The sequence below is a fragment of the Natator depressus genome, chromosome 6 (genome assembly GCF_965152275.1).
Source record: "Natator depressus isolate rNatDep1 chromosome 6, rNatDep2.hap1, whole genome shotgun sequence".
NCBI classification, from domain to species: domain Eukaryota; kingdom Metazoa; phylum Chordata; order Testudines; family Cheloniidae; genus Natator; species Natator depressus.
The window spans coordinates 72,491,250-72,515,014 of NC_134239.1; the positions used below are offsets into that span (position 1 = coordinate 72,491,250).

General features: G+C 43.6%; 1 protein-coding gene across 3 annotated transcripts in view; it reads right to left on the reverse strand.

Moving 5' to 3' along the window:
• Positions 1-456: 456 nt before the first annotated feature.
• PAK6 (p21 (RAC1) activated kinase 6) overlaps positions 457-23,765 on the reverse strand; it is a 52,956-nt gene continuing 29,647 nt past the window's right edge. For all 3 annotated transcript variants that reach the window (XM_074955710.1, XM_074955708.1, XM_074955709.1), the window contains 9 exons: positions 18,850-19,058; positions 14,833-15,456; positions 10,426-10,917; positions 9,973-10,106; positions 8,749-8,875; positions 8,320-8,445; positions 7,249-7,383; positions 1,790-4,918; positions 457-949 (listed from right to left, as the gene is read on the reverse strand). In XM_074955710.1, the coding sequence (XP_074811811.1) occupies positions 4,751-4,918; positions 7,249-7,383; positions 8,320-8,445; positions 8,749-8,875; positions 9,973-10,106; positions 10,426-10,917; positions 14,833-15,456; positions 18,850-19,053 (2,010 nt within the window). In that variant the 5' untranslated portion in view covers positions 19,054-19,058 and the 3' untranslated portion in view covers positions 457-949; positions 1,790-4,750. The remainder of the gene's footprint in view (positions 950-1,789; positions 4,919-7,248; positions 7,384-8,319; positions 8,446-8,748; positions 8,876-9,972; positions 10,107-10,425; positions 10,918-14,832; positions 15,457-18,849; positions 19,059-23,765) is intronic.

Consider the following 23,765-nt stretch of genomic DNA (forward strand, 5'->3'; position numbering starts at 1 on the left):
CAGTTCAACTAAAGGCTGAGCAAGTGCAGAATGGTGGTAGAATGTGCATTTGGACGTTTAAAAGCTTGCTGGCACAGTTTACTGACTAGGTTAGACCTCAGCGAAACCAATATTCTCATTGTTATTGCTGCTTGCTGTGCGCTCCACAATATCTGTGAGAGTAAGGGGGAGATATTTATGGCGGGGTGGGAGGTTGAGGCAAATCGCCTGGCAGCTGATTACGCAGAGCCAGATACCAGGGCAATTAGAAGAACACAGCTGGGCGCCCTGCGCATCAGAGAAGCTTTGAAAACCAGTTTGATGACTGGCCAGGCTACAGTGTGACAGTTCTGTTTGTTTCTCCTTGATGAAAACCCACCCCCTTCGTTGACTCTACTTCCCTGTAAGCCAACCAGCCTCCCCCCTTCGATCACCGCTTTCAGAGGCAATAAAGTCATTGTTTCAAAATCATGCATTCTTTATTAATTCATCACACAAATAGCGGGAAAACTCACAAGGTAGCCCGGGAGGGGTGGGTGAGTGAGGAGGGAAGCACCGAGTGGGGTGCTGGATGAGGGGAGGCGGGAAGGACAAGGCCACACTACAGTTGAAAACTTATTGAATGCCAGCCTTCTGTTGCTTGGGCAATCCTCTGGGGTGGAGTGGCTGGGTGCCCGTAGCACCACCTGCAGCTCCACCAGACGCCTGAGCATGTCACTTTGCTCCCCCATTAGCCTCAGCATTGCATCCTGCCTCCTCTCATCGCACTCCTCCCTCCTCTCATCGCGTTCATTTAATGCTTTCCTGGACTCTGCCATTGTTTGCCTCCACGCATTCTGCGGAGCTCTTTCAGTGCAGGAGGACTGCATAAGCTCTGAGAACATTTCATCGCGAGTGTGTTTTTTTCACCTTCTAATCTGCGCTCGCCTCTGGGACGGAGATGATAGGGGGAGCGTAGAAAGATTTTCAGCTGCGGGAGGAAAAAAGGAGAGTAGTATTTAAAAAGATTCCTTTGTTCTCTAAAATGTAAGACTATTTCACACTGAATCAAGCGATTCACATTACATAGCACATGTGCTTTTGGTACAAGGTCACATTTTGCCTCTTACATTGAGTGCCTGCCGGTTTGGTGTGAGACATCACACACACTCGGTTGGGCAATGGAATTCGGCTTGCAGGCAGCCACGGTAAGGCAAAGAGTTTCAGCTTCTTCAACCTTCATAAGGTGTGGGAACGGTTTCAAACAGCAGTGCCCTCCTTTCCCATACCAAGCAAAACCCATTGGGTTGGCCATTTAAAAGGAGGGGCTGTGGTTTTAGGGTGAATGTGCAGCACAACCCAACCCCCCCCCCACCACCCAATTCTCTGGGATGATCGCCTCACCACCACGTGGCTAGTATCAGGGAAGATCCCTGTCAGCCAAACACGAACAGCTGCAGGACTCCCCACACCATGTGGCTAACAGTGGGGATGATTTCTTTTCAGCCAAAGGCAAACAGCCCAGCAGGAACGGGCACCTCTGAATGTCCCCTTAAACAGATTTTCTGTATTGCATCCAGGTGACCATGAATGATATCACTCTCCTGAGGCTAACACAGAGAGTACCTCCAGGAGAGCTTCATGGAGATGTCCCTGGAGGATTTCCACTCCGTCCCCAGACACGTTAACAGACTTTTCCAGTAGCTATACTGGCTGTGAATGCATCCCAAGTCTTCAGGGCAAATTAATTATTATATTAATTAATAATTATATCAATCATTAAACACACTTGCTTTTAAACCCTGTATTATATTTACAAAGGTACACTCACCAGAGGTGCCTTCTCCGGCTTCATGGTCTGGGAGCCCGCCTTGGGAGGGTTGGGAGGGTATTGGCTCCAGGATGATGAACAGTTCCTGGCTGCCGGGGAAAAGGGATTCTCCGCTTGCCTGTGCTTGTGCACTGTCCTCAACCACCACCTCCTCCTCCTCCTCATCCATAAAATCCTAATCCCTGTTGCGTGAGACTCCCCCCTTGCAGGTGTCCATGGACAGTGGTGGGGAAGTGGTAGGGACTCTTCCTAGAATTGCATGCAGCTCATCATAGAAGCGGCATATATAGGGCTCTGACCCAGAGCGACCGTTTGCATCCTTTGTTTTTTGGTAGGCTTGCCTCAGCTCCTTTACTTTCACACGGCACTGCTGTGTGTCCCTGTTGTAGCCTCTGTCCATCATGCCCTTGGAGACTTTGGCAAATATATTGGCATTTCGTCTTTTGGAACGGAGTTCTGCCTGCACAGATTCTTCTCCCCAATGCAGCGATCAGATCCAGTATCTCCCGTTCAGTCCATGCTGGAGCTCTTTTTCAATTCTGGGACTCCATGGTCACCTGTGCTGATGAGCTCTGCATGGTCACCTGTGCTGATGAGCTCACCACACTGGCCAAACAGAAAATGAAATTCAAAAGTTCCCGGAGCTTTTCCTGTCTACCTGGCCAGTGCATCTGAGTTGAGAGTGCTGTCCAGAGTGGTCACAATGGAGCACTCTGGGATAGCTCTTGGAGGCCAATACCGTTGAATTGCATCCACACTACCCCAAATTCAACCCAGCGAGGTTGATTTTAGCGCTACTCCCCTCGCCAGGGAGGAGTACAGAAATCAATTTTAAGAGCCCTTTAAGTTGACAAAACAGGCTTGGTCATGTAGACAGATGCAGGGTTAAATCGACCTAATGCTGCTAAATTCGACCTAAATTCGTAGTATAGACCAGGGCTCAGAGTTCAGCCTCCCTTCCCCTCTACCTTTTTTAGACAGCATTGGGCTGAAGCTCAAATCCTACTGTTGAATTTGAACTCTCCAACCTGTGTCCAGTCAAGCCCTCCTTTCAAGGTTCAGTTTTCTTGCTGTGGTCCCCCCTAGTTATGAAATCATCCCCTCTAAAGTAGGTGAGTGTATTAGAACAGACTTGTGGCTCGCTCACTTACCCGCTTCCTTCCATCTCAAAACTGTAACCACATTTTAAAAGATCTCAAAAGTGCAACTGCTTAATGAATAGATCAAGATCTACTTTAATTTAAAACACAAGTGCAACCAATTCACAAACAGACAGTGTTTCAAATTATAGGCCTCTTTAAAAAGGCTCTGCTCTTTTGCATAAAAAGACAGGATACTTGGAAATACAGAAATTTTTTGCATCAAAGTTTCATCCAGGCGGCTAGATGATTTCAAGTTATTTATTACAGCTAAAAGTCTATTGCAAAATCTGTAACAGGGAAGGTGGTAGAGGGAAAGAGGAGGATAAAAAACATCCTAAAGAAAATTCAATAATTAGGTTAATTTTTTGGGGCAGTTGGGGTGCCCCAAAAAAATCCAAATTTCTATGATCTTTATAATTTGGCTGCAAAATGATATCCCAGTTTCACAGATAAGACTAAGTTCCAGATATCTGCATGACTTTAAACACATTACTGTACATGTTAAAACCTGACCTAGGAGTCAAAGTGACCGTGACTATCTCACTGATCAATGAGCTTGTACAAAAATTCTAAATTTACTTTAAAAAAGATTGAAGGGGCTCCTTACACAAACAGAAACCTTCAGACATATCAAGGATGGGGGACATGCCAATTACAAACTACACACAACCGCTCCCTCCCCTCATCACCCTTCACTGTAACAAAACATGGGAGGTGGAAGCCAAACATTCTCACCAAGAAAACAAACATCTTCCAATGGGATAGACAGGACATCTTCAATTTTTTATTGAGCCTGTTACAGAATTCACAATGGTACAAAGTCCTACCTAACAGCTGTTTCAAGGCAGCATTTCTTGATATAAATCCAATGTACCCAGGGGGACCTAGACCCTGGGACAAGCTTTCTTAAACCCTTCCTGCTGAGAACACCATTTTGCCTCCCATTCGAGTCAGTGCTGGAAAAGGCAGTGGTGTTACATGTTATGAAGCTTCAGCCATAGGATTCTGGTGGCAGGCAGTACTTTCTCTATAGAGCAGAGAGAGAGAGAGAGACACTTAGAGAACGCCTGTGCCAAGGATCGTCATCCCTCCACATATCTAAGATCATGCGGTCGAGTCAACACAGACCACCTTTTTGTCTTGTTAAACCACATATATTCTCCATAGAAATGAAGCAGTTTGATGCAAAGGAGGAAGTTGGAAAGCAACCAAACATATATTACATCTGCCCTCCAGGTAGCTTTTTTCCAGGCCCAATGATGTTCACACTTGTGGAATGAGATAAAATAATAAGAGAAAAGTCTCAAAAAAGTGTTGAAATCCTTGTGCATTGTTTAAGATAGGATTTTTTAGAACGTTCGTGCCCCAAAATGCATCTCTTTTGGGTCAGCTCAGGACTCAGTGTACAACTAACATTAAAAAAAAAAGATCACATTTTTGTTTGCGGAATACAGTTCCAATTTGATAGCCAGTAGTTAAAATTTTCCAGAGTTTGCAGACACTTCAATATACAAATTCAAACATCTTTAAAATGCCATTCTTGTAAGAGAAATATGAGATTCCAGAAGCCATGTCATGCCTCTGTTTTGTTCTTGAAAGATTTTGGGTCTGACTTGATTGTCTTCAGCAAAAGGGAAGCAGCTAAAGGTCTTGGGGGAATTTTCACATTCATCCTTTCAAAAAAAAAAAAAATACTGACAAGTTCTAAGCACTGTTCGCAGAGTGACACTGCTTGAGTCTTGGTCAAGTACAACCAGTGTTTCCAGCAGAGAACTTGCATTTCCAGTGCTGGGATACTGGCTTTTCCCCATGCTCAGAGTCAGCAGGTGGAGGTGCGCTTCCTGTACTGCTGAATAAGGGGGACCAGGCACTCTGGAAGTCCAGTCTGGAGCAAGAAGGGGTGATCCAGAAGCTCTTGTGCTGTTGCTCTTTCTAGGGGATCTCGTGTCAACATCCGTTCCAAGAAGTCTCTCAGAACTGGAGAAGTCTGTGGAAAAAGAACCAATCAGGTCAAGCAACTTACGGAATCAGGTCAAAATTTACACAATAGTGGATTTAAAAAAAAAAAGAAGATTCCTGCATCTGATTAACTCTAGGTGAAAAATCAGGTGTTCCCAAACAAAAAATTTAACAGGGGAAGGATCCCTTATGGATATCCTGCAGTACTTCATGTTAACACTAGGTGCTATATTTTCACATTTGTGTAGGTCATGATTTTTATTGGAGTTGGCAAATGGGGAGTATGGGATTGTCTCTCATTGTCCCCAGATTTATGTTAGTTTTTGCCCCTCTGTTCTTTGCTCTGCTCTGTGTGGATTGCAAGGAAAAACTCATTAGAACTCTTGTTTTCTGAAGTGACAATATATATCCCTTCAGAAATTAGGATTTTAGTAAATTAAGCCTTGTTCCTGCTGGTCACAGAGAGGAACTGGGGGAAATGGCACAAGGTAGCAAATTTGAAAACAATTCAGAATCTGGAGTGGAAATCTGATACAGCTGGTATTTGAAGATGAATACATCTGCACACACTTAAAAACATTAGATCTGAACACCATTGCAATGTTTTAATAATTTCTAATAGGGGGACATGTTGATATTTACAATTCCCATTAACAACAGGAGCTGGATGTTTAATGTCACATGTTGGACATTTACTTCTCTATATCAACATCAAAAGTAGGTAACAAGTAATCACAACTTACACATTATTTTAATGTCACTAATTAAATTTGTTTTCATATAGGGATACGTTTTCACAGTTTGAGTTCACTTACAGCCAGATTCTGCCAACCCTGTTCGCATTAAGTAGTACTTTACTGCATGAGTAATTTCACGGACTTAATTGGGGCTACTTGAGGGGTGAGGCATTACTTAACTAAATACGGGTGGCAGAATCTGGCCCTTCGTACTTAGTCTATAAAGCTGTCTATTTTGAAAGAAGAGGTGAATTCTGCTTAATCTGGTCAACTCAGTACTGCACTAGTTGATCATAGTAACAATTAATTGTAGTAATGGCAGGTTTCAGAGTAACAGCCGTGTTAGTCTGTATTCGCAAAAAGAAAAGGAGTACTTGTGGCACCTTAGAGACTAACCAATTTATTTGAGCATAAGCTTTCGTGAGCTACACTGAAGTGAGCTGTAGCTCACGGAAGCTTATGCTCAGATAAATTGGTTAGTCTCTAAGGTGCCACAAGTACTCCTTTTCTTTTTGTAGTAATGGAGCACTGAATCCTCAGTTACAACTGAGCTCCACTCACGTGGCTGGAGGGAGTGCTGATCATAGGTATTTTTATGGTCCGCGTTTTGGTCCCAAGGTCTGCTGTAAATCAGTTCACTCCCCCGTCCCAAGACAGACAATTTAGAGAACTCAAAGGCTATAAATTGTGCTGGTTGGTAATTGCCCCCAAGGGGTCACTCTTGAGGGAGGAGTGCGTGCACAGAGGGAGGAGGCCAGAACTGGCTGTATGTCACCTAAGGATTCTCTGAGGCCAAAATCTGGTCCTGATTTTTTAATATTAGTGTTGCAAAGGCAAAAAACTAACACAGCAATTTAACTCGTGACTGAAGAGGAAATCACTATTTCTGAACATTAGTGCTAATTTTCTATAAGTAATGATCAAGTTAGGTTAATTATCAGAGTGGCTGCAGTTCATTGCATGAGCCATCATTTACCTAGAACCATTCCTTTCTTTTAAACATGAGGTGGCTTTACAGCTGAGAGCGCCATTAAAATGGAAGATTTCAAAACACCAGGTGCAAGGACCCTCACATTCGCTACTGTGATGACTTGGCCCTGTTGAATTCAGCAGTATTTTTGCTCTTAACTTTGCCAGGACCAGGATTTGATCTAATCATATAAGGCAAGCAGTGTTACAGTAACCAAAGGTATTTTACTAGGGATAGGTTTCAGAGTGGTAGCCGTGTTAGTCTGTATCAGCAAAAAATGAGTCCTTGAGGCACCTTAGAGACTCCCCAAATAAATTCCTTAGTCTCTAAGGTGCCACAAGGACTCCTTGTTGTTTTTACTAGGGATAGTAGTCACTAGGTGTCAGTACCTTGCCATGGCATTGAGATCTGAAAGAGACCCTTGAGTAGTGTCTATTGAGCTGGGCAGAAGCACTGAGATAAATCCACCAGCCTGTGGCCTCCATAGAACAGGAATGAAAGTGCCTCCCAAGAAACAATGTCCTGGTGGGATTTGGATTCCATGGCCAGATGTGATATATTAATAAACAGTCTATCCGGACCTCAGCTACTCAGTCCCCACATGGCAATCAGGGATTCATCAGATGCCAAAGTGCCTGCAGACATACTGACCTTGTGAGAATTTTTCAGTTTGGGAGGAGAACTGTCACGGAGTCTCTTCATTGCTTGGACTGGGGAGTCACTGAAATAGGGGGGTTCTCCATCCACCATCTCTATCACCATGATCCCTAGAGACCAGATATCCACCTGCAGCAGCAGAGTATTACATCTGTGAACACAGTCAATAGCAACAGCCGACTGCTCTCTATTCTTGATCTCTTTGCGGGTGAAGAAAAGGTTGTATCTCTAAAGCAAGTGCTATAACATCTCAGACAGCTCTCTGATCTTATTGAAAAAGTGAAATATTAACTCAGATTAGCACTAACTGGACCCCTTGCATGCTGTTTTAGCATAGATTGTTAAGACTGAATGGACTATGGAGACTGGCCCTCCCAAGAGGCTGCTCCTCCCAGGCTGGGACTGAGCCATAATGATGATGTAGTTTGGAGATAACTGCATAGTCATTGCTCAGACTATCTGTTCCATGGATAAATAAAGGCTTATCAGTTTGGAATCTGTCACCTGCAGTGCTGTTTCATAAAACATGCGTGTGCATGTTTGTGCATGTTCCCTTTCCCTCATCTCTCCTGGAAAATAGGATAAATTAATTCAGTGATTCCAATTCATGTCCCAAGCTTCTCCTTGCTAGAGTCTGTCCACACATGCAGGGTTGTAGCAAGTTTCAGTAACAGTTAAAATTTAGTTACACCCTGTTTACATTACCAGACTGAACCACGTTTTAACCATGTCAGGGAATAACTATGTTGTAACCAAGTTTTCTGTCATAGTAGTTTATGTTGGTATGGGCCCTAACTGTCTCCTGAGAAGAGGAATAGATTGTTATCTCAGGTTTCAGAGTAGCAGCCGTGTTAGTCTGTATTCGCAAAAAGAAAAGGAGTACTTGTGGCACCTTAGATGGCATCGGATGAAGTGAGCTGTAGCTCACGAAAGCTTATGCTCAAATAAATTTGTTAGTCTCTAAGGTGCCACAAGTACTCCTTTTCTTATTGTTATCTCAGTGAGTCCCTGTAATATCTCAGACTGTTATTTACTAGCTCTTGCATTAGGAAAGTGGTAGATTACCTCAGTAGTGTATGGATCCCTTGAAATAACCTCCGGAGCCATCCAGTATGGAGTTCCTACCAAGGACTTCCTTTTTGGTACATCTTTACTGATCTGAGCACAGAAGCCAAAATCTGAGAGTTTCACCTGTGTGAGAGGGGGAAGAAGGAAGATCACTGGAATCTTTAAACAAAGGAGGGAGTTGACGAAGGGACAAAGATAAAGACCAAGTGGACAGAGAGAAGATGACTGGATAAGACAAAGAGAAAAGCAAAAGAGCAGAAAAACAGTAAGAAGGGTAGGAGACTAAATAAGGTTACAGCAGCAGAAGATAAAAGAGAAGGTGAGACTAGGAAAAGATGAGAAAGGGAAGGAGAGGCTGATGGGAAAGGTCAAAGGAAAGAACCTGGGTGAGTTGGACACTGAGGAAGTTAAACACAGGAAGCCTACCCTTCCATCAAGGGTCAGGAGAATGGAGTCGCTCTTAATGTCTCTGTGAATCACACCCTGGGAATGCAAGTATCCAAGGGCTTGCAGCACCGACTCACACACTGTTGCAATTTGTTCCTCATTTAGCCTGAAATAAAACCCAGAATTGTAAAGCTGCCTCACATTTGAGCACACAGATTAAATCAATGAAAATCTCCTAGAAGTGCAGTGTGACCCTTCAATCAACTTCCCTTTCTGTTATCAGTAATTTTTCAAGATGTTTACTTTTAGTCACAATGACCAAGTGTCCATATCACAAAAAAGATGAGCGCGATCGGAAGTGGTACTGTTGTGGGTAATTTTTTGCAAAAAAAAAAAAAAAAAAAAGCCAAGAAGCAGATGAGCCTGAAGCTTGAACTACTTTATAATTTCACCCCTATGTGGTTCCTCCAGCTCAGGGTTGAAGCAGGGCAATGTGGGAAAGCTAGTACTACCACTGCCCTGTGAATCCCTGTTGTATTGATAAGTAGATTTTTTGTCTCAAGGCTGTCAATTCAGAATCTTTCACAAGCATTAAATTCAGACAAATCATGTTTGTAAAACAGATTTTAGATTTAAACAAGAGCCATGTCCCCAAATTCATATTCCAAGCTGGTACGCTAAGCCACTTGTTCTCAACCTGTGGCCCAGTCAGAACACAGCTGCGGCCCAGGCAACATCCTCAGTGTGTATACACACACACACACACGCGCGCGTGCGCACACAGAAAATTTCCTTACCTTGTCAAATCTTTTTTTAAAACTTTCCCTTTATTTTTTAGTTGTTTATGTTTAACATAGTACTGTACAGCATTTGGTTTTTTTGTCTCTGCTGCCTGATTGCTTACTTCCAGTTCCAAATGAGGTGTGTGGTTGACCAGTCAGTTTGCAACTCTGAGGTTCTACTATATTACATTCAAATCTAATTAAAACACACAGTTTTTTTTATTTGCAATATTTCAAATACTGGGTCACCAGCAGAGACAGCTTTGGGTCTTATGAACCTAGGTGCTTCCCACTTCCTAGATCAGAGGAACCACCACTTATTTCAAAAGAATTGGTGGCTTCAGTTATAAAATTTTATAATTATAGGGCATTGCAATCATGATCAGAACAAAAAAAAAGTTCTCCAAATGAATTTCATGACACAGGCCTTACAGTCATGTTATTGCCCATCGGGTAGCATTCTTTTCTTTGTACTTCATACCTGATTTGAGACACAATGTCTGTGAGGGCTCCTCCCTGCAAAAATTCCATGAGCACCCAGAGTTCCTCTCCCACCAGGTAGCTTTTATACATCTCCACCACATTGATGTGCTGATAGTCTCTCATTATCACCACCTGAGAAAGTAGAAAATATGTTTCACCACACAACTACATCACCCATAACCATAAAGCAAAAACCTCCCCCAAAGATCTAGGTGGGCTCCATTTGTCTGTCTCACATGTGACGTAGGCTCACTGAAGCACTCCCATGCCCCCTCTCATTCTTATTACCAGACTCACTTAATTAAAAAGGAAGATGGTCCTTCTCTTTCCTCCTTTTACTATCCTCATCTCCTTACCATTTTCCCTCCATGAAAAATAAAAGATGAGCCTATCGCTGTCCTTGCTTCATTACAGAAAGAACAGTCCACCGCTCACCTGTTACCATCCTCACCTCATTAAAAAGAAGTTCCCGTCGCTGCTGCTTTCTCAGATCCATCATCTTTACTGCCACCTGTCGCCCAGAGTGCTTCTCACGAGCGATGCAGACAATACCTGTGGACCCTTCACCAATCTTCACATAGTTCTCCAGCAATGTCCGGGGATCACCCTGGTCCACCACCATTCTGAGGGCGGCCTTGAACTGCTCATGAGTCACGACCACAGGGTCCTCACTGGCCAACTGTCCTTTAGCAGAAGAGTCTTGGGACAGGTGAAGGTTGCTGGAACTGGTCTGAGTGTGTCTGTTTCGGGGGGATCCTGCTGGTGATGGCCTGCCCTGTGGCAATGTAGTTGCCTTCTCAGTTGTTGGGCTCTTCTGGGGGGTACCAGCTTCTGAAATTATCCTGGTTAAATCTGGTGCTGGCTGGTCAGGCGGAAGAGACTGGGCTTTGTTTGCAGGACTGCGAGGAGAACCCCACTGCTGGGGCCTGCAGAAAGCATTAGACTGAGAAGAGTGGATTAAAAAAATGTTGATTAGATTAGTATGTTATGCCAGTGTGGTCCAATGGATAGTGCACCAGACTAGGAGTCAGGAGAGCTGGGTACTATTCCCTGTTCTGCCATTGACCTATGGGATGACTTGGAACAAGTCACACAGGCCAATAATTTCAAAAGTAACTAGGGATTTGGGTCTCCATCTTGAGACACCTTCAGGGGGCTGACTTCAAGAGGGTAGGAGCTTAAGCACATTCTGAAAAAACTCAGGCGCCTAGAAAGTGTCTCAAATTGGACACCCAAATATGGAGGCGCACAAAATCATGAGGCACTTTTGAAAAATATGGTTTGCTCTGGGCCTCATTTTTTTCAATCTGTAAAAATGGGGGATAATGAATCGTACATACATTGTAAATCACTTGAGGTAGATAGATAAAAAGTGCTCTGTAAGTATTCAGTTACGGGTGCAGGGAGAGTTTTAAGTAGGCAGAATGTAATTCCCCAAAGTGGAATTTGGCCAAGACATCAGAGTTAACACGCTTTGTTTTGGGAAAAGTGCCATGGGATTTTTAATAGTGTAAATGGGCAGCGTCTTATTGGACAGGTCAGACCCCCAGCAGCACAGAGTCATGTGACACCTTACTGTGCCACTGGCTCAGGTCTGACTCAAAAGGAATCTGAATTACCAACACTCTTTCCTGCAGTACTCAGGGCTCTCTCTGGAGACCTCCCACTCAAGTACTAAACAGGCACAACCCTATTCAGGTTATGAGAGCTAATAAGATCACAGCTTGCAGTGATATGGCTTAAGAATACACACACTCTCAGTCACACTAATAAAATGGATAGATCTCCAGAAAGGATAAATTCTATAGGATTTAAGATGTCTAAGCATCAGCGGTCGCCCAGGCAATGTTGACTAATTGAAATTCAACATAAAGTGTGGTCAGCTGCAAAATGAGAGAGCCTGTTCCAGCTATACTTCACAGCATCAGCTTCACCGGAAAGTGCTTAATCAAAACACTTTCCATTGCCCATCAATAGCAAATCAATCATTTACAATTTATAGGTAAACAAATATTCAGTGGCAACAAACCTTTATCTGTCATTATTTAGATGGAGAGTTGAAAGCTGATGGTGCAGGCGTAGAGGGAAAGGCAGATAATAGTTACCGCTATAGAGAGAATTCTTCACTTTTAGAATCTTCTTAAGACACTCAGAGAGAGACTAAACTAGACCTTAACTATATAAGCCTGAATTTTTATTAAGGATTTCTGTTGATAATAAAAACAACAGAAGTGTAACCTCTCCATTCGCTCACTCATTTTCAGGCACTCATATACAACCATGGCTGTGAAGTCACTGGCACACAGAGAGCACAAATACACACAAAAGTAACTGCCTGTTAGCAATGACTTCCTGCTCCTATAGCAGCTCTACCCCTGCATTCCAGCACAGACATGCTCCTGACAGGAAGGTATTTATTTCTGAACTCTTGTTTTATTACACAAAAATAGGGGTGGGGTTTTTTTATAACAAAGCACACAAAAGACCTTTATATGCACACAGGCTCATACATGTCTGTCTAACCACATGCACATACATTTCCTGCTCCAGCCTTCTATCACCCCATGTATACACACATTCCTAGGTTGGTAACTGTGGGTGTTCCCTGGGTCCATCTATCTGGAGGCTCACAAGCCCACACTGTTCCATCCTTACATATTGTTCCCTGTCTGTCTGTCTAGGCATACCCATTCCCATTTTTATCCAACTGTATTCCCATGTCAATCTGTCCACAGTTACACATTTCCCTAGGTGTACATGTTATTTTTCCCCACACACTTACACTTCTGTGAGAATATAGAGCAAGGTATCTCAGACAGGTCCTTTTTCCTTCTACAGGGCGGGCAGAGATGGTCATTCCTTACAGTGGCTTAGAGCCAGATCTTCAGCTGATGTAAATCAGCATAGTTCTACTTACTTCAGTGGAGCTAGGTTGACTTACACCAGATGAGGATCTGTTTTTCTTTCAGTGCCACTCACAGACAGGCAGATAGATTTGTGCACAAAATGAGAAAGAAAACAGACCCAGAGAGAGAGAGAGTTCTGTAAAGAGACAGAATGAGGGACAGAGAAAGCAAAAGACACAGAGCTGTATTTGAAAATTAAGTGTCCATTCTTTAAGAAAATGGAAGAACATTCCTGTGATCGTTCTCATTTGATTGAAGGGCACCACCGTCCAGCATGTTATAGCAAATCAGTTCTGCTGGGTCAGAGATTCCAGTCCCCATCTGCCTTTGTCACCTTCCTCAGAATAAAGGAACACAGCAATAACTCAGAACTGACCTGCAGGGAACCAACCCATCTTACAGAAGGCACCAAACAGTTATTAGATGGTAATGACCTCAGCTGAATTGACAACAGTGATCTAGAGGTTTTCTATTCTATAGCCATTATCAGTGCCTTGAGCCATCGCACCAGTTGCTTTTTATTCTAGTCATACACTCAAAACAAAGAGGCTTCCAGGGAATGGAATAGTTGTAAATTATCCCATCCCCATCAACAGTAGTGCTTAAATAGATTAAAGTCAGAGTTTAAAGTCAGAAGACACCACTAAATCTTCCAGTCTGACCTCCTGTCTATCAAAGGGCACCAACACTATCCAGCACCCACACACTAAACCCAGCAATGGAAATGAGACCAAAGGAAGAGAGACCCACAGGAGACTAGACTATTATGTGCCACAGGCAGAGAACTGGAGGGACCAAGGTGCACCAGTGCCTAAGGCCCCTGCAATGGCAGGGAGATGATTAAATGACATATACCATATAATCCTGGTAAGTGACCCACACCCTCCAGAGGAAAGTGAAAAACCCCCAAGCTCACTGCCAATTTGACACCAGGGAAAATTCCTTCAGGACCCCACATATAGCCATCAGTTAGAATCTGAGGAAGGGACACCAACCAGCCAAGCGCCTGAGAGAATGTTTGGTGCCACCTCAGAACCCTGGCCCACCACATCCAGTGTCCCATCTCCAGCCATGGCCATCACTGATTCTTCAGAGGAAGGAGATAAAAAAAACCTCCCAGAATACACTGCGGGGGGAATCCCTTCCTGACCCCTGGTGGTGGCTGGCTGACACCCTGAAGCCTGAACTTCAGGAACAAAAGATATGAACCTGATGTGAGCCCCAGCCCTGCCCAATTCTCTTGCCGGAAAGGGTCAGTTTGCATCTGTAGGCCTAGTCTATGTTTATGGCTTGTCTATATCAACCGTGTGTGAAAAGCTGGGGTGTAAATCTACCTTGCATTAGTCTGCTGTGCACTAAGTGTCCAAGTGGCCCCTACTGCCATGTGCTAAAAGTTCCCTAGTGTGCTTTGATCTACTCCCATTTCAAAATGGAGTAAATTAAAGCACACTAGAGAACTTCCAGTATGTGGTAGCAGGGTCCACTTGGATACTGGTAGGCACACTAGTGCAAGGTTGATTTACACCCCAGCTTCCTGCACACTAACTGTTCAATTAGACAAGCCCTGAGAAAAGGTTTGCCAGTATAGATATACCAACACAGCTATCCCAGTCAGTCCTCCTTGTAGATACAGCTCCCAGGAGAGTGCTTTTGCCAGTATAAGTTATGCCCCATCAAACTGAGCTATACCGAGCAAATGCACTTTATACCTGGCTGTCACTTTGAGCGATGCTCAGCAGCCTATTTTGTGAGGATCATCATCATTTGTCTTTGCATGGACTAAGCTCTCTTTCCACTTTGGTTCTGTATTTTTGGCCAGGACTTCTTTGACTCCATCATTAACCTAACGGGAGGGATGTTGTTTTTCTTCAGAATTGTTTGAATGTGAAAGTAAACTGCAGCACGATAAAAAGTCATCAGTGTATTTAGGTTTAAGCAGTAAATAAATGTACCTTTATCTGCAGGGTGGGACCTGACTTATTTGAGTCGCCAGATGAGGGTAACACACTTCGTAACAGCCTCCGTTTCAAGCTGTTTTCCCTCGATTTGGGGCAAGGGCTTCCCACCCCAGAAGGCCTGGGATTCACTTGTGCCACCAGGCAAGGCTGGGGCCAGCATTCTGAGCTGCTTCTTTCTGCCTTGTCACTCTTCCCAGCCAGAACATAGGTGCGCTGTTGGTGCTGCAAAACTGAAGTGAGCTGGATGCAGCGCCCACCCTCACCTTGGAATTCTGAAGGCCCAAGGGACTTTGCTTTCATTACCATACCATTGGGATGAGATTGCCCATTTGTCCTGGGTTTATAATCTGGCCACATAGTCTGCCTTCGGGCGGCTTTGCTTCCACCATTGCAGTTGAGATAGTTTCCATATTTGTCTTCCCAGTCGACCTCGGGGCTCTGAAGATACATGTCTGGGAGCCTGTCTTCTCCCAAAAGTCCAAGTGACTGGGCTCTCCTCCTGCTGGTCGGGCTCTTTCCCCTTAGAGTGTTGGAACTGATGACAGAAAGCTTCTGAATATCATTCAGTATCCCAGAGATATATCCCTCCACTTCGATGCTGCTGCCCCTCACGACAGTCTGTCAAACACACAGAAACAAAAGGCAAAGTTAGAGCTTTAACCCCTGAGGCTCAGGACGTCAAGGGCAGGGGTTGAACTTTGTGTCTGGCTCGTCACTGAAGTTCAGGGTACGGGGGAATGGTTGGCTTCTCCTTTGTTTTTACTTTCTTAAAGTTTGATGAACCATATATTGCTGTGATAAAGAGTGGCACTAGCTAAAATAACAGAGCAGGGAGGCACTGTGTTCCTCACACTGCTTTTCTAATGCATCTCAATCCTGACCTGCCACACTCCTACTAGTTCCAGGAGTGGGCACCTACTTCAGTCCTGAATTTTCTATTCCTGCTGCTATTCTGGGCTCCACTTCATTCTGTAACCACACCTCACTTGTGAACTGCAGCCAAAGAAGCTATGAACACACACACACACACACTTTTAAAATTTTGCATTGAACTAGCAATGAGTCCTGAGAGTTGGGTGTTAAGAACTTTGATTTTGAATGCACTGGACAAAAGTTTCCTCTTTATTTATTGGGGCACTACTTCCAAAACTGAGTCTCAACAAATCTCAGTGCATCTTAATCTCTACCTACAAATCTTTTTTCTGTTCCAGTACAAGGTCCTCCTCTTCTCCTACAGGTCTGTCAATGCACACATAGCTTAGCACCCACCAGCAGCCAAGCTGCCCCCCTGCCCAGCACCTCCTGCCTGCCAGTGGCCCCGCCGATTAGCTCCTCTCCCTCCCTCCCAGTGCCTCCCGCCCACTGCAGATCAGCTGTTCTGCAGCGTGCAGGAGGCGCTGGAAGAGAGGTAAAGGAGTGGGGATGGTGCGCATTCAGGGGAGGGGACAGGGAAGAGGCGGGGCAGGGATGGGGCTTTGGGTGAAGGGCTGGGGGGTGGAGCAGGGTGGGAAGAGGTCGGGTGGGGTGGGGGTTTGGGTGGGGTGGGGGTGGGGCCTGGGGCTGAGCAGGGGTTGAGCGCCCCCGGGAAAAATTGGAAGCTGGCGCCTGTGAATGCACATTCAAAATCCTGCCTTTCTTAGTCTGCTTCTAATTCTGGTTCCTCACAATTTTTGCCAATGTTACTTAATCCTGACCTGTAAAACCCATGCTGTTCTATCTCTGGGTCCCTCCTCTATGTTCTGCCAAGCCACTGCAATTATAAATGGTGAACACACTACTGGAAATAAAAGGATTGCAGCAGTTCGTAACTGCCTTGTAGGCAAATGAAGAAGGATAAGGCATCCATCCAAACAACCACCCATACTGTATGAGTGGCACGCCCTATACACTCAATACAGCAGCCTAGCCAACTTGTTTATTCTGGAAGTGAAAAGCTTAAGTGCAAGGAACTCAAACCATCTATTCTCCACAAGACGACACAGTATAATATCACTCCTACCCCTTGTGTGAATCTCAGTCTGTATGAGGAAATCTTCCCATGGAGTGAGAGGTAATCTCCTGTTTGTTATCTCAACTTGGGTTCCTCCAACCATGCTGAATTAATTACACTGGGCCAGATCTTCAGCTGGTGTAAACTGACACCACTCCAATGGAGCAACACTGACTTGCACCAGCTGAGAATCAGGCTCGCTGCGAGTTAAGGAAGGAAATACAGGAGAGAAAGATCCTATCAATTACAGGCGAGTTGAGGCCACTCAGACTCATTTAATTGCGTGTCCAATAGCTCAGACTCAGGCAAATTCATCTCTCCACTCCCTGCTGTGGTAATAGATCTTCTCGTGTGTACATGCATCTCTTGTTCTGCCTTCAGTTTGAACTGCTCTGTCAATCACCACTTGGATTGGGACATTGACTGCAAACTGGTTCCACCACCTTTACACAAAAGTAAGGAAAAGGAAAAGCCCCACCTCCACGCCAAAAAAAAAAAAAAAAAAAAGTCAGGAACCCGGCTCCAAGAGTCTATTCAGTAGGGTGAATAAGCCTAAATTACCATTTTAGTTCACTCCTAAACCTCAGCAGTCTGTGTTTATAGTTTACCTCAGCAATGCAAACTTGGGTAATAGTAATGGTGTCTAAATGATCCACTAGCTTAAGCTGTGGTCAATGTAACCTCACCTCCTCCTCCTGACTGAAGCACAGGGAGGACAGTACAAACTCATCACTCAGGCTTGCAAATGGGGCCATAAGATATGGGACTTGCTCGTTCATCCCTTTCAGATGCACAGGTGGTTCACTAATTTGTTAGGCCAAACCTAGGATCATATTCCCTATGGATATGCTGGGAGCTCTCCAAGGTCCATTTCTTACGGAAGGGTAGTTGAATGACTGGTTCAGTGGTTCTCAAACTTTTTGTATTGGCGACACCTTTCACACAGCAAGCCCCTGAGTGTGACCCCACTTATAAATTAAAAACCACATTTTTTATATTTAACACTATTTTAAATGCTAAATTTATAACCCTATTGTTTAAAATGAATTTACTTTTTCTCACCGCTTTTAAATTAAGACTAAAACACATTTTTCAAATTATTGTTATAAGCAGAAAAGATTTTTTTAAATAGTTACTGATTAATACTGGGAGAGGGGGCGAAGAAACTTTGTCAATATCACTGTTCACAGCAGACTTAGCGCCCCATTGCCACCCTTACTTCTGTGATGCTGCTGGCGGCAGGTGCTGCTTTCAGAGCTGGGTGGCCAGAGAGCCGGGGCTGCTGGCTGGGCGCCCGGTTCTGGAGGCAGTGCCAACCACCACCAGCAGTGCAGAACTGCAGAAGTAAGGGTGGCAATGCTATACCATGCCACCCTTTCTTCTCTGTAATGTTTGCCCTTTGTACTGGGAGGGGGAGCGAAGGCAAATTTTGGGGTGGCTATAGCCCCTGCAAGCCTCCCCCAGTGCCATTCCAGCCTGTGTGTCTGACTGTTAAATTATAAATTACATGTTTATTTTTGCCAATCTCAGTGTTCTGATGGATCTGCAGTTCAATGTAGCTCTTCAGCTGCTGAACAATCAAGCCCTCTAATGTTGTCTCAGTCCAAGGAATGGCCTTAGGGAAAATGGCACTCTGGGCGAACTTCTATTTTGTCACCCTTCCTTTGGAGCCAGAGACCTGCCATGCGCGGGGCTGACAGCCTGTGACCCCCACATAATAACCTCATGACCCCCAGTTTGAGAACCCCTGGGTTAGTTTAACTGCAGTAGTGTAGTACTTTTCGTTATCGCTGAGGTTCTACTGCTGACCCTGTTTTTTCTTTAAAACAAGAGAGGTTTTACTCTGCCTTCACAGAAGATAAAACTTGATCAAAACCTATACCTTGACCTTCCCTGGTCTCCTTACAGATCACCCTGTAACATTAATAGGACATTTTTATTCTGAAGAACATAGCAGGCATTGCTTCACTTGGGCTGCACTGCATTTGAGAGAATGGGAAGGATTAACTTTCCTCTCTCACCTTCATAGGTTGAAGCTGCATCCTGGTGATTCTTGAAGGGTCTACGACTGGCTTTGGGCGTTTCAGGGTGTCAAGAATGTTCTGCCATTGAGGGGGCAGGCCAATGAATTTACCCTCTTTTGGATCGAACGAGGTGTGGACCCGATGCTGGAAGTTCTGCGGAGCAGAGATCTCCGGTCGTTTCTTCTTCTTTTTGCGGAACATGATGCCTGAATCAGAGAGATCAAATGCATTAGATCTAGTCATTTATATGGTCTTCACAGTAGTTATTGTACAGCTCCAATTAGGGTCGCTAATTGTGGTTGGACATATTCCTGGAGGTTTCATCACATGATATAATCTTTAATTCCTGGAAACTCCAGGACAATCCTGGAGGGTTGGCAACCAAACCTACAGTTATAGCCGCATTCGAATTTCCAGTCTAACCCTTCTTTTTCCATTGCTCGTACAAATTCCTTTTCACCCGAGTTTTTCCAGCCTTGGTCTTTTAGTCTAAATAGCTGAGCTTGCACTAGGATCCATAAATCACCACTGATGTAGCTACCCTGTTGGGAGTAATGGGGGAGAATGTAGACAGCCGTTTTTATGACTTTGCATTTAAATCTACTCAGAATAAGGTTAGATAACAGAGAAAAAGAGCCTGAGCCCTATCTATAGCTGCCTCCACTGCCATCACCAGAGGAGCTGCATCGGCAGCGAGTTATTGCTCCTACTCTCCCGAGAGCAGAGAAGACCAAAGAGATTTTTTTTTTTTTTTTTTAATTTAAGCAATGTAAGTTGAGCCAAATTTTTATCTGCAGGTAACTTTAAAAGTTGAGATAAAACTGAGCTTTTGGTTCAGGCCTATCTGTATTTTTAAAGGGGCTTTTTCTGGATGTGGGGAGGTAGGGTATTAAATCCAGAGCTGGATTTGATTTTTGTGAATGGCCCCTATTTTTATAATAGGCTGAGAATAAAGCCACAAGTCCAATACTTTTGAACTTTGAGGTGTTCAAAAGCTGAATCCAAACTTGCAGCTCCTGACCACCTCAATACAAATAGCTAGCAAGGTCAAACTTGCTGAGGAGATTTTATCAAGTCTGGAAAAAATTAGTGGAAAATTGGTTCTTTGGTTTCAAAGTTACAAATGTTTAAAGTCAGCAATTTCATGTATCCGACGTAGAGTGTTTTCTATTTGGGGCTTTAAGGGCATGTTTAGCAGGGACACTTTACTGTCCTCCTAAAGCTGCTTGAGCCTGTAAATTCCATAAATCAAGTATCTCCAGTTCAAGAAAGTTACAAACTGTCAAGAATGCCACTGTTAGAATGATACCATTAGAAATGCAGCTTGTGAAAGGTCATGAGGAGAGAAACAGCCAGGGAGCCTTCAGCAGAGGCCTAGCATTTTAGATAGCTCAGTCTAGGTAAAATGCTTCAGCAGAGGCTCAGTGCTAAAGCTCTGTAGCATAAGCTGAGCAGCCCTAGTTTAAGCAATTTATAATCCCCACTGAAGAAAATCCCTGTTTTTTTGTGCCCCTTCCTGTAACCTCTGTCTACTTGGCTATCTGTCCTTAAATTGTGAGTTCTTTGGGGGCAGGGACCGTCACTTCCTGAATTTCTAAAAAAGGCCTTGCACACAGTAGACTCTGTCGTGAACAAATAATAAATGGGTGAAATTCCTGACGGGTTCCTCAACAAAGTTCCTGAGGGTTACTCACCAAAACACAAACTTGAGCCTAAACTTTCTCCCCAAGCTTCACTGTCCCTAGGGTTTCCTTGCAGGACTTCCTCTGTCCTGGTCCTCTGCCTTTTTCCCCTCAGAAAGACACCCCGATCACTCTTGTATCCCATTTAGAGCAAACAAGCATGAGTCAGAAGTAATTACTCTGTTCCTTTATTCAAGGTATTAACACCTGAAGTTAGGGTGCCTCAGCAAAGGAACACTGCATTCTGATGCTGGGTTCTAGAAACCGACACACAATTACAGTTTCCTAGGCCAAGAACTCCAGATCTAGTTATTTTATTAGCTCTTCATTTTTCTAAATTAAAAGGAAAAAATAGTGCTAATACTATGTTAAGGTGGAAAAATCAAGCACTTAAAAGGACGTCAGTCCTGCAAATTAAAGTTATTCCCAGAAGTTGATTATGTTGCATACACAGAATTTTCTTTATCTCTTTCTCTTGTTCAATTTAAACCTTAACATATTATTGTTTGTTGATAATACATACAGGAAATACATAGGATGGGCAGTTACCATCTTTTACTTATGTGTTTGTATAGTGCCTAGCACATGACTCAGGCACCTAGATGCTACTGAATTACAATAAATAAATAAATATTATTATTAACATTGTGGGAGAAAGTAGAGATTCTGGATTTTCCTAAATTTGCGGTTCAATTTCCCAACCTTAATATTACATTAATGCTGGATGCACTATTGTATTATCTGTACAGAACCACTGGTGTACATAGACACTCCTGATCTTTCCCTCTATCCAACAGGAGATTTTGGACACCCACCAAGCTCTTACACTTCAGAAAGATCTTTCTCCCTTCCCAGTACCTCAGCTTTAGATTATTTTGAGGGAAAAGTATTTCATGGGTCAAAGACAACAGTGAATATAGTGAAAATAATTTGTTTCACAGTAGAGACACAAACATTTCTGGTGATATTTTCCTTACATGCTATACACTTCAATATCATGCTCTCTTAATGGTATAATGCTGTACATAATTCACATTGTTACATTTAGAGCTACAGTTTAAAGCAGTGTACAGTGGTTAAAAAGTGATTATTTAACATACTGCTGTATTTCCTGTACTTAGGGCCTGGAGCCTGCAAAAACGTATGCACATGCTTAACTTTACTACCATGCACAGTTCCCTTGAAACAGTAGGGAGGGGATGGAATCAATCAACTTACGGTAGTAGAGTTAATCATGTGCATTAAGCATTTGCAGGATCGGGGCCTTACACTGTATATCACAGCATTTATACGGACTTTTCAAATGCAAACACAGCATTACTGTGCTGCATCAAAATGCTCACAAGAGACCCCAGACTTATTATTCCATCTGAAAAACAGAGAAGCAATGTAGAGAAAAGCCAGACAAATAAAAGCCCATTTAGAGAAGCACTGTGAGGCCACACTTCTGCAACTGAGAGGGTGCGCTGCCAGAACCATCTTTGCTTTGGAGGTAGTTCCAATGGCACCCAGGGCACATATGCTCTAACAGTGAGCTCACTGGCGCAGTGATTGTCTTTGTTCTGTATCTGTATAGAGCCCAGCACAGTGGGGTCCTGGTACATGACTGGGGCTCCTAAATACTACTGCAATTCAGATAATAAATAATGAGAAATAATCGTGGAGACAATTCTTGAAGGAGAAGAACCACAGAAGATTTCCTTGAAAAGGGAAGTGACCTGCTAGCTACTCGTTTTGGACAGTTCAAAGGACAGGTGGGGCTACTAGAGACGCTCCACAGCATTTGACATAAATCAGGAAGTGGGAAGGACTGGATAAAGTGCTCTAAATCTCAACTCTCTGCTGGGACAAGAAGTGTGTCAATAATTATTAAATAAAACCTCTTCACTGAGCCATGAGGATGGAAACATACATTCCTAAACTGAGTAACCAAGTGATCGTATTGTTTTAACCCTTGTTCTTCCTCATCTACCCCCTCCCTACTCTTTGTAGCTTCCCTCATTGCATCCCATACATAATTATACTTTGGACCCTACCAAATTCACAGCTGAAAAATGTGTCACGGACCGTGAAATCTGATCTTGTGTGTGCTTTTACCCTGTACTATACAGATTTCACAGGGGAGACCAGTGTTTCTCAAATTGGGGGTCCTGACCCAAAAGGGAGTTGCAGGGGTTATTTTAGGGGGGTTTCAATATTGCCACCCTTACTTCTCCACTGCCTTCAGAACTGGGCGGCCGGAGAGCGGCAGCCGTTCGGCAGGCACCCAGCTCTGAAGGCAGCGCCGCCGTCAGCAGTACTGCAACCCCTCCCTACAATAACCTTGCAAACCCACCCCACCCCCACCCTCCCCACACACACACACACACATTATTCCTTTTTGGGTCAGGACCCCAACAATTATAACATCATGAAATTTCAGATTTAAATAGCCGAAATCATGAAATTTACTATTTTTTAAATCCTTATGACTGTGAAATTGACCAAAATGGGCCGTGAATTTGGTAGGGCCCTAATTACACTGTAAGGCAGGGACAGGGACAATGGCTTTCTATTTGTTTGTAAAGCTCCTAGCACACTTTGGGGTGCTGTAAAAATAAATCCATAAATAATAACTAGTTGCATTCCTTTATGATTGGATTTTGTGTGTGAATTACTGAATTAAAATGTTCACTTTTCCATTTGGGGCCAAATTTTCAACCAGGTTTCAAAAGTAGATCTACCCCAGCATATCACTTTGCATGTACATAAACAAAACATTGGTGCATTCACATTAGATAATTGTGCCTGCAAATCATCCTTTTGAAAGAACTTACTGCATTGGTATAGACAAAAGTATAGTTCACATATGCAGAAATATGTATCCATTAAGTTCATGGTCACATTTACAGCAGCTGTCTGAAAATTTGGCCTTTGTGTCTTTTTGGCTAGTAGTATGAGTATCATAATGATAAAATGCATCCAACCCTGGAAACCTACGTGTACCTCTGGGTTTCCAATGACATTTGCTTTACATTGATTGCTTTGATTATAAATACAGTCTGATATTGGACAGGTGATTGTAGTTTAAATGAACACGGTCAGGATAAAAAATCATATATTAAAAATAGGTATCTAAATTCCCATCATCTTTAATAATCCTTTAGGTTTTCCATTTTACTCAGCTTGGGCAGTGAAATGAGAGTGGTCAGTTACACTTCTTCTTCTTCTGTATTGGCTAGAATATTTGAG